This window comes from Pygocentrus nattereri, chromosome 21 (genome assembly GCF_015220715.1).
Source record: "Pygocentrus nattereri isolate fPygNat1 chromosome 21, fPygNat1.pri, whole genome shotgun sequence".
Classification (NCBI taxonomy): Eukaryota; Metazoa; Chordata; class Actinopteri; order Characiformes; family Serrasalmidae; genus Pygocentrus; species Pygocentrus nattereri.
In genome coordinates this window covers 34,332,549-34,342,548 of record NC_051231.1, presented here as the reverse complement: position 1 = coordinate 34,342,548, position 10,000 = coordinate 34,332,549, and the positions used below count along the sequence as shown (strand labels likewise).

Here is a 10,000-nt window from a genome sequence, read left to right as displayed (position 1 = left end):
CTCACTGCCGGTGGGTGTATTTATGTATATTTCTGATCAAATAAACCCATTTTGGATGCTGCAGTAAACCAGTTTTGTAGATTAACTGTGGTGTATTTCTCTGGATGTCCACTTTTCATAAGAACCATGTTTAACAGCTGAAGTGACTAAAATATTTTATTGGGTGAAACAGTAAAAATGGAAAAGCTAACAGAGAAAAGAAATTCCAAGCGCCACTTTGGCTTTGCCTTTTCTTCATCACAGTGAAGCCTGGAATTTCTTTTCTCTACTAGTTTTTTCATTTTGGATACGGCCATGAAACACCAGAATAATGTTTTAATACTGTTTTAAATGTATTTTCATCTTTGCCATGAACGACTGGTGCGTATAGGAAAAATGAAATTGCTAATGTAGGTATTACATTTCATTAATACCTGCGCAGGATATTTGCGCAGATGTTTGGTTAAAGACACGGCAAAAAAGGTTTGAATTTACATTTTATTGTTTTAATTACAACCCCATTTCCAAAAAAGTTGGGACGCTGTGCAAAATATAAATAAAACTAAATTAATTTGTTTTTGAATTTGATGCCAACAAAAAAGTTGGGACAGGGGAAACAAAAGGCTGGGAAAGTTGTGTACTGCTAAAACAGAACACCTGGTGGTTGATTGGCAGCAGGTCAGTAACGTGACTGGGTATAAAGAGCATCTCAGAGAGGCGGAGTCTTTCAGAAGTAAAGAGGGGGAGGGGTCACCACTCTGTGAAAGACTGGACCATCAAATAGAGCAACAGTTCAAGAAGAACGTTCCTCAACATAAAACAGCAAAGAGCTTCTGCTTTTCATCGTCTACGGTGCAGAATATCATTAAAGACTCAGAGAATCTGGAGAAATCTCTGTCTGTGAGGGACGAGGCTGAACACCAGTATCTGCTGGCCGTGATCTTTGGGCCCTCAGGCAGCACTGCATTAAAAACAGACATGATTCTGTAGTGGAAATCACTGCATGGGCTCAGAAACACTTCTGAAAACCACTGACTGTGAACACAGTTCATCACTGCATCCACAAACGCTGTTAAACTCTAAAACACAAAGAAGAACCCAAATATAAACAGGACCCAGAAACGCTGCCACCTTCTCTGGGCCTGAGCTCATTTAAAATGGACTGAGAGGAAGTGAAAAAGTGTCCGGCGGTCCGATGAATCAACATTTGAAATTCTTTTGGAAATCATGGACGCTGTGTCCTCCGGGCTGAAGACCACTCAGCTTGTTATCAGTGCTCAGTTCTAAAGCCAGTATTCATGATGGTTTAGGGGGCATTAGTGCTCATGGCCTGGGTGACGTGCTCATCTGTGAAGGCTCCATTAAAGCTGAATGATATAAACATGTTTTATCAACATCTGCTGCCGTCCAGACGACGTCTTTTTCAGGGAAGGTCTTGATTATTTCAGTGAGACGATGTAAAACCACATTCTGCATGTATTACAGCAGCACTGCTCCGTATTAAGAGTCCGGGTGCTAAACTGACCTGCCTGCAGTCCAGACCGGTCACCGCTGAGAACATCTGGCACATTATGAAATGAAAAATACGACAAATGAGCCCCTGAAACTGACGATCAGCTGAAATCCTGAATCAAACCAGAACGGGAAACATTTCACTGTCAGAGCTGCAGCAGCGTCTCCTCAGTTCCCGAACACTGACAGAGCTGTTAAAGAAGAGGTGATGAAGCTCAGCGGTAAACAGACCCGTCCCAACTTTTTTGATGTGTTGCTGCCATCAAATTCAAAATGGGCAAATATTTTTCAAAAAACTACAAAATTTCTCAGTTTCAACTTCCATTTTCCTTCAAAAATATGGTTCATATGATTTGCACATAATTGCATCTTATTTTTATTTACATTCTGCACAGCGTCCCAACTTTTTTGGAAATGGGGTTGTGTATCTTTTTTTTTCCCTCCCATACAGATGCATAAGTTCTTTTTTTTTGTGACATCACTAGCCAGCCACTTTTTTCCTCCTCACTTAAACGTCTTAGACAGCATAATGGTGCAGTACTAGTTGTTAGTTGGTGCCCCAGTCAGCTGCTTATGTCGCTTATTAGGTAGAGCAGCCACTGATTTTCAGTGCTCTTTCAGTATCACTGATTATAACTCAGGGATTAGCCGCTTACTCACATGTAACACTGCCAATGTGCTGTTAAAGCCGGTTTACTTCGATAGCACAATAAAATAGTGTTAGATACAGACCTGTGCAAGGAAAAGGTTTACACCTGAGAGCAGTATAGTCTCACTTTAAGGAGGGTAAATCGTTTTTAAGCCTGTTTATTGAACAAATTCCTCACTAAACATCGCAGGGTGGTGAGAGCTTTGCGGTTTGGTTTCTGAGACTGCCTTGACTTGTCGCTGCTTGATTTATCTGATGCCTCTAATAAGTAAACAACACTGAAATCAAGCAAGGGAATCATCCAGCGCTGCAGTGAACACAGATAAGCACAGAGCGGGGCTGAATAAAGGAGTGAGGAGAGTAAACAGGCAGAACAGTGTGAGGTGATCAGGGTAGTTTGTGTGCTAAGCAGGCAGCGGGTGAGCCACTCAATCCAACGATGGACTTGTGTATAATGGTTCCTCACAAGCTTGTTGAGCAAAGATCGTTCTTCAGGGCTTCTACAAAGAACCCTAAACACTCAAAGAACCATTTGCATGCTTAAATGGTTCTCTGCATGGTGAAATGGGTCTTCAGATTGAGGGAGAATGTGCTGTATGTGGTACAATGTCAAGCTTGAGTTCTGAGTGGGTCGGTGTGAAACGCTCAGTTCTAGATAAATTTTACAAGTCAGAACCGCTCACAGTGGTGGTGATGGGAACCAGACGTCCCTCTAAAAGCTCCTACAGAAAGTTCCTACATGAACTGGTTCTGAATTCACTGCCTGATGACTGAGACGCTGTTTTATGAGAGTTTAGAGAACTTCAACTCCATTCATGGTGGAGGGAGACATGCAGGGCGCTGTGCGGCAAAATAGTCCCCAAAGAAAACTCAGTATTCCAGATTTTCCACTGTTTTCCATCATCAACATTCCATATAAGCTCAGAAGACTCGTGTAGGTTCTCTGGTGGTTCTGGATGGTAAATAAAGTGTCTATATCTGTGTTGTAGTCATGGCGACGCCTGGTTCCCATCACCACCACTGTAAAGACGTCTGGACCAGTTCACACCAAACCCTCTGAACCTCCGTTTACACCTCACTGAGTTATGGGGGAATTTTGGAAAATCGGTGGAATTTCACTATAAGGGAGGGGCGAGAGGTGGATGGGGCGAGGCCTTCTTCATACTAGAAAGAGAGAGAGAGAGAGAGAGAGAGAGAGAGAGAGAGAGAGAGAGAGAGAGAGAGAGAGCTTCATTACTGCCGTCGTCAAACTTTTAACTGTGGGACACGCGCGCCCGCGCGCTCATGGAGAGGTGAGAGCGTCTCGCGGACCATGAGGAGGCTCGCGTTCGTGGGGTTGCTGCTCACCCTGAGCGCGTGCCTGCAGCCTACCGGCACGCGCAGCGACCCACCTGGCACAGGTAAGGCCCAAGTGCACGCACGCACGCGCCGCTACGCTGTGTGGACAGTCAGCTCACTCACAATAAGGCTTATTAACGAGGTGGTCTCGAGCTTTCACGCGCATGAGTGACCGAGAGAGGGGCAGTGAGCCGAGCTTCACTCTGAGCAGCTCTGCTGACCAGACGCCACAGACAGACGCGCTGCAGCCCTGTAAACAAATGGGGTCATTTACGCCCGTGTATAATAAAGGGTCAGGCATATGTTTATATATATATACACTGTAGTGTACGTGTATCTTGGACATTGCACCATATATGGACCATATATACAGACTTGTCTGATAGGCGGATGAATATTTTGCTGCTGTCAGAGCGAAACCTCCTATCTCCAGAATGGGAATTTTACAGGAGAAGGAAAAACATACATTAATTTTAATGGAAGTTTCTGTAAATACGCTATTCTATCTTTTGATGGGACGTCACTGTAGAACTGAAACTCTGATATAAGTTAAAGTGGTCAGTGTGCAGCTTGTACAGCAGTGCAGATTTACTGACCTCTGAAAAGAACAACACACAGACATTAATGTCTAAACAGCTGGCAGCACAAGTGAGTCCACCTCACAGTGAACAGGTCCAGATTGTGCCCAGTCGTGTCGTCGTCCCTCCCTGGTGTCCTGTGACCGGTTAGAGTTACAGGGTTCCAGGTCCAGTTCACTCAGACTGTCCACTGGATATTCAACACGGCGCCTCGTGGTAAAGAATCTCTGAGGATGTGAGAAATAGAATTGATGCTCTCCACAAAGACGTCTAGGCTATGAGAAGCCTGAAACACCCTGAAACTGACCTATAGCATGGTGGATAAGGCCATACAGCTTCCTCGAGGAGAGGTTTGGAAATGGGTAAACAAACACACCAACATCCGGGAAATCACTATTTATTATAAATCATTATTAATGTATATTCTATATATTTTGTTTATTCACATATTAATGCTTTTCTCAGCAAATAAACACAAATTACACAATTAAAATAGATTTTGAAAGTGTGTCTTGGGTGGATGGACGGATGGGCTGTATATATATATATAATGTCAGTATGTGAGTAATATAATTTGGCTATAAGGGAACTCCTCGAATGCTGATACCCGTCATATATTTGACATCCGTTTGTTGCCAGATTTCAGATCCCGTTTGAGGCCCTGCAGACGCTGTAAATCATTGCAGATGCTGTAAACTCTTTCTTACTTTAGAGGAAATTATTAGCCTGGCTGCTCTCTGTTGTTCTCCGTTCCCCTTAAAGGGGAATTCCAAAGGACACAATTCAAATGTAAAAGGGAAACGGAGCAGTGACACGTTCTGACCTACTGCGCTCCGTCTGGGGCAAAAGGCCTTGGTCTTCCCAACCTGTCAATCATCCTGTGTGGGCGGAGCCGTCAGCACGCTCAGAGGGAAAGGCTCTCTCTGAAAACACGGCGGCCGAGGAGTTTACAGCTGCTCCTCCGTTAGCAGATGAGGTGAAGGAGAGAAATCCAGCCGCTTGTGCTGCTTGATGTCTTTATACACGACTCCGTGAGACAGTGAGCGGCCAGGTCTTCTGGATTCAAGTTCAATTAAAATCTTCATTGTAATTTTGATACCGATATGCTTCCATAGTCGATGGGCCCCTGAAGTTCCTTCGCTGGTTTTTTAGGAGAGGAACAACAAGCAGAAGCAGAACCTCTTATTCCCCCACTGACACACAGACGCTGCTCACCCCTGGTCACTTCGGGTGTCCAGTATCTGGATTGTATCCTAATATTGCAGTGGGACGGAACATGCAAATTTGCTCATTATGCAACAACTAATTACCAGTTTGTTCAGCCTCTTCGTCTGTAGTGTGTTTTGTATATTCTTGTCCGTCCACGTTGATATGAAGCATTTCGGGGAGGAGTTTTGGGTATATTGGGAGGGGTTTGGGGTATACAGGGAGGAGTTTGGGGTATATTGGGAGGAGTTTGGGGTATACAGGGAGGAGTTTGGGGTATATTGGGAGGAGTTTGGGGTATACAGGGAGGAGTTTGGGGTATATTGGGAGGGGTTTGGGGTATACAGGGAGGAGTTTGGGGTATATTGGGAGGGGTTTTGGGTATATTGGGAGGAGTTTGGGGTATACAGGGAGGAGTTTGGGGTATACAGGGAGGAGTTTGGGGTATACAGGTACAGAGTTTTGGTTGTACTGTGAGGAGTTTCAGTTATATAGGAAGGAATTTTGGTTTATGGGTAGGGGTTTTGGCTGTACTGGGAGGGGTTTTGGGTGTTTGGGGTATACAGGGAGGAGTTTGGGGTATACAGGTACAGAGTTTTGGTTGTACTGTGAGGAGTTTCAGTTATATAGGAAGGAATTTTGGTTTATGGGTAGGGGTTTTGGCTGTACTGGGAGGGGTTTTGGGTGTTTGGGGTATACAGGGAGGAGTTTGGGGTATACAGGGAGGAGTTTGGGGTATATTGGGAGGGGTTTGGGGTATACAGGGAGGGGTTTGGGGTATACAGGGAGGAGTTTGGGGTATATTGGGATGAGTGTTGGTTGTACTGTGAGGAGTTTTGGTTTTGTGGGGAGGGGTTTCGGCTGTACTGGGAGGGGTTTTGGTTGTATTGGGTGGAGTTTTGGTTGTACAGGGAGGGGTTTCAGTTAAAGGGGGAGGGGTTATGATTGTACTGGAAGGAGTTTCAGATGTGTTTATGCTGCTGTAACATGTTCTTAAATGCGTCTCCCTGACGGGAGGATTCCGGTTATAATCAATCGTGACACAACAACAAAGCTGAAATGAGGTTTTTTCGCACTGCTGCTAGTAAAGTTCCCACCGTGAGTCACGACATGGTTTTGATTTTGTTGTAATTGCTCATGGGGGCCCCCTGGTGGCTCAGGCCTCCGGTCACACGCCCATAAACCCCATGGGAAGATCAGGGTCTGACAGAGACGCACTTCACTGCTACAAAAAGAGGCGGGACAGAAAAACCCTCTAATTTCACGGTGTTGTGTTTGTAACAATAGACGCATTTTGGTGCTATATAGAACCATTCGCAAAAAGGTTCTGTTCAGATACATATATAACACCTTCTGCACCCTCTGAAGAACTATGTCACCATGCAAAGAACCATTTAAGCATTCAAAAGGTACTTTTGAGTGTTTCTATATAGAACCATTAACTTTACTAAAGAACCCTTCTAGAACCAGCTTTTGTAAGTGTACACTGGACACACCACTGGTCCTCCAGGGGTCGTATAACAGAAACTCTAAACTCTGATCTGGTCAGAGGGTTCTTTGAGTGTTCATGGTTCTGTCTTTACTGAAGAACCCTCTTTTTTTAGAGGGTATAACAGCTTTTTGACTCCTAACTTGTCAACTTTGGGGAGAAAATGTCCAAATGTATCGGCTTTAGAACATTGTTTACTATAAAGTTCAGTAATGACAGTTCAGAGCCCGTCACAGTCACAGCGTTCGGGGTTTTGACTCTGAAAAGCAGCATGGAGTAATATGCGTGGAGTAATGCGTGGAGTAATGCGTGGAGTAATGCGTGGAGTAACGCGTGGAGGAACGCGTGGAGGAACGCGTGGAGGAACGCGTGGAGGAACGCGTGGAGTAATGCGTGGAGTAATGCGTGGAGTAACGAGTGGAGTAACGCGTGGAGGAACGTGTGGAGGAACGCGTGGAGTAACGCGTGGAGGAACGCGTGGAGGAATGCGTGGAGGAACGCGTGGAGGAACGCGTGGAGTAACGCGTGGAGTAACGCGTGGAGGAACGCGTGGAGGCTTCGCAGCATTGCGTAACGTGAGCAGGTAACGACGGCCGTGCTGAGACAGTGCAAACTCACTCCTGTCTGATTAGGAGGCGGATGTCAGGCACAGCGAGCGGGCGCTGCGAACAGGACGAGCCCGGCAGTCACCGCCACAGTGCCCAGCGTGGCCTTGTTTTCTCTGACTGTCACTTGGTTACAGCGCTGCCTGTGTCCACAGCGTGTCAGATAACGGTCAGTTGTTCTGTGTTTTTGTTTAGGGGTTCATACTCTATGCTCTCTGACCGGAAGGCTGAAGGCTGAAAAATATGCTACCGTAATACTTTTGTTAATTGATATATTACAGTGTGTTTAATGTTTATTGACTGATGATCAGTTTGATTGATCTGATGATCAGTTTTAAAACGCTGCTGTAAAATCACTTCATTGTTGATTTGTGCGTCAGTGCTGCACACTAAACAAAAGATGCTCCACTGGAGAGGTTTGGACACGGCTCTGTGTGTGTGTGTGTGTGTGTGTGTGTGTGTGTGTGTGTGTGTGTGTGTGTGTGTGTGTGTGTGTGTGTGTGTGTGTGCATAAACAATAATAAACCATAAACAGTATGGAACAATGGGGGCTTAAAACACTGTTCAGCTAACTCTCAATAAAGTGGGTGATCAGACAGACAGACAGACAGACAGACAGACAGACAGACAGACAGACAGACAGACAGATAGATAGATAGATAGATAGATAGATAGAGTACTTCGTTAATCCCAGAGGGAAACTGTGTAAACAGGTTTTCTGGACATTCATATACTTCAGTTCCATTATCATCATCAACCCCCCAAAGCTCCTGTAAATAAGGCAGATGTTCAGCTCTGCCTGGTGCTTCTCTGTTCAGCTCTGCCTGGTGTTTCTCTGTTCAGCTCTGCCTGGTGCTTCTCTGTTCAGCTCTGCCTGGTGCTTCTCTGTTCAGCTCTGCCTGGTGCTTCTCTGTTCAGCTCTGCCTGGTGCTTCTCTGTTCAGCTCTGCCTGGTGCTTCTCTGTTCAGCTCTGCCTGGTGCTTCTCTGTTCAGCTCTGCCTGGTGCTTCTCTGTTCAGCTCTGCCTGGTGCTTCTCTGTTCAGCTCTGCCTGGTGCTTCTCTGTTCAGCTCTGCCTGGTGTTTCTCTGTTCAGCTCTGCCTGGTGTTCCTCTGTTCAGCTCTGCCTGGTGTTTCTCTGTTCAGCTCTGCCTGGTGCTTCTCTGTTTAGCTCTGCCTGGTGCTTCTCTGTTCAGCTCTGCCTGGTGCTTCTCTGTTCAGCTCTGCCTGGTGTTTCTCTGTTCAGCTCTGCCTGGTGTTTCTCTGTTCAGCTCTGCCTGGTGCTTCTCTGTTCAGCTCTGCCTGGTGCTTCTCTGTTCAGCTCTGCCTGGTGTTTCTCTGTTCAGCTCTGCCTGGTGCTTCTCTGTTCAGCTCTGCCTGGTGTTTCTCTGTTCAGCTCTGCCTGGTGTTCCTCTGTTCAGCTCTGCCTGGTGTTTCTCTGTTCAGCTCTGCCTGGTGTTTCTCTGTTCAGCTCTGCCTGGTGCTTCTCTGTTCAGCTCTGCCTGGTGTTTCTCTGTTCAGCTCTGCCTGGTGCTTCTCTGTTCAGCTCTGCCTGGTGTTTCTCTGTTCAGCTCTGCCTGGTGCTTCTCTGTTCAGCTCTGCCTGGTGTTTCTCTGTTCAGCTCTGCCTGGTGTTTCTCTGTTCAGCTCTGCCTGGTGCTTCTCTGTTCAGCTCTGCCTGGTGTTCCTCTGTTCAGCTCTGCCTGGTGTTTCTCTGTTCAGCTCTGCCTGGTGCTTCTCTGTTTAGCTCTGCCTGGTGCTTCTCTGTTCAGCTCTGCCTGGTGCTTCTCTGTTCAGCTCTGCCTGGTGTTTCTCTGTTCAGCTCTGCCTGGTGTTTCTCTGTTCAGCTCTGCCTGGTGCTTCTCTGTTCAGCTCTGCCTGGTGTTTCTCTGTTCAGCTCTGCCTGGTGCTTCTCTGTTCAGCTCTGCCTGGTGCTTCTCTGTTCAGCTCTGCCTGGTGTTTCTCTGTTCAGCTCTGCCTGGTGCTTCTCTGTTCAGCTCTGCCTGGTGTTTCTCTGTTCAGCTCTGCCTGGTGCTTCTCTGTTCAGCTCTGCCTGGTGTTTCTCTGTTCAGCTCTGCCTGGTGTTTCTCTGTTCAGCTCTGCCTGGTGCTTCTCTGTTCAGCTCTGCCTGGTGTTTCTCTGTTCAGCTCTGCCTGGTGTTTCTCTGTTCAGCTCTGCCTGGTGCTTCTCTGTTCAGCTCTGCCTGGTGCTTCTCTGTTCAGCTCTGCCTGGTGCTTCTCTGTTCAGCTCTGCCTGGTGTTTCTCTGTTCAGCTCTGCCTGGTGCTTCTCTGTTCAGCTCTGCCTGGTGTTTCTCTGTTCAGCTCTGCCTGGTGCTTCTCTGTTCAGCTCTGCCTGGTGCTTCTCTGTTCAGCTCTGCCTGGTGCTTCTCTGTTCAGCTCTGCCTGGTGCTTCTCTGTTCAGCTCTGCCTGGTGCTTCTCTGTTCAGCTCTGCCTGGTGTTTCTCTGTTCAGCTCTGCCTGGTGTTTCTCTGTTCAGCTCTGCCTGGTTGAGCGAAGAGCAGAAACATTCATATAGCTTTACGTGTATTTTACCTTTTCCTCCTTTCACAGTGTAGTATATAACATGCTGTATTATTACATAACATATGCAATAATAGAATATATAATAATAATTTTAGATAATATTA

At 46.4% G+C, this 10,000-nt stretch overlaps 1 protein-coding gene across 3 annotated transcripts in view; it reads left to right on the top strand.

Moving 5' to 3' along the window:
* The first annotated feature begins 3,362 nt into the window (after positions 1-3,362).
* The window catches only part of LOC108415398 (von Willebrand factor A domain-containing protein 1-like), a 27,097-nt gene continuing 20,459 nt past the window's right edge, over positions 3,363-10,000 (top strand). For all 3 annotated transcript variants that reach the window (XM_017688435.2, XM_017688437.2, XM_017688436.2), the window contains exon 1: positions 3,363-3,540. In XM_017688435.2, the coding sequence (XP_017543924.2) occupies positions 3,453-3,540 (88 nt within the window). In that variant the 5' untranslated portion in view covers positions 3,363-3,452. The remainder of the gene's footprint in view (positions 3,541-10,000) is intronic.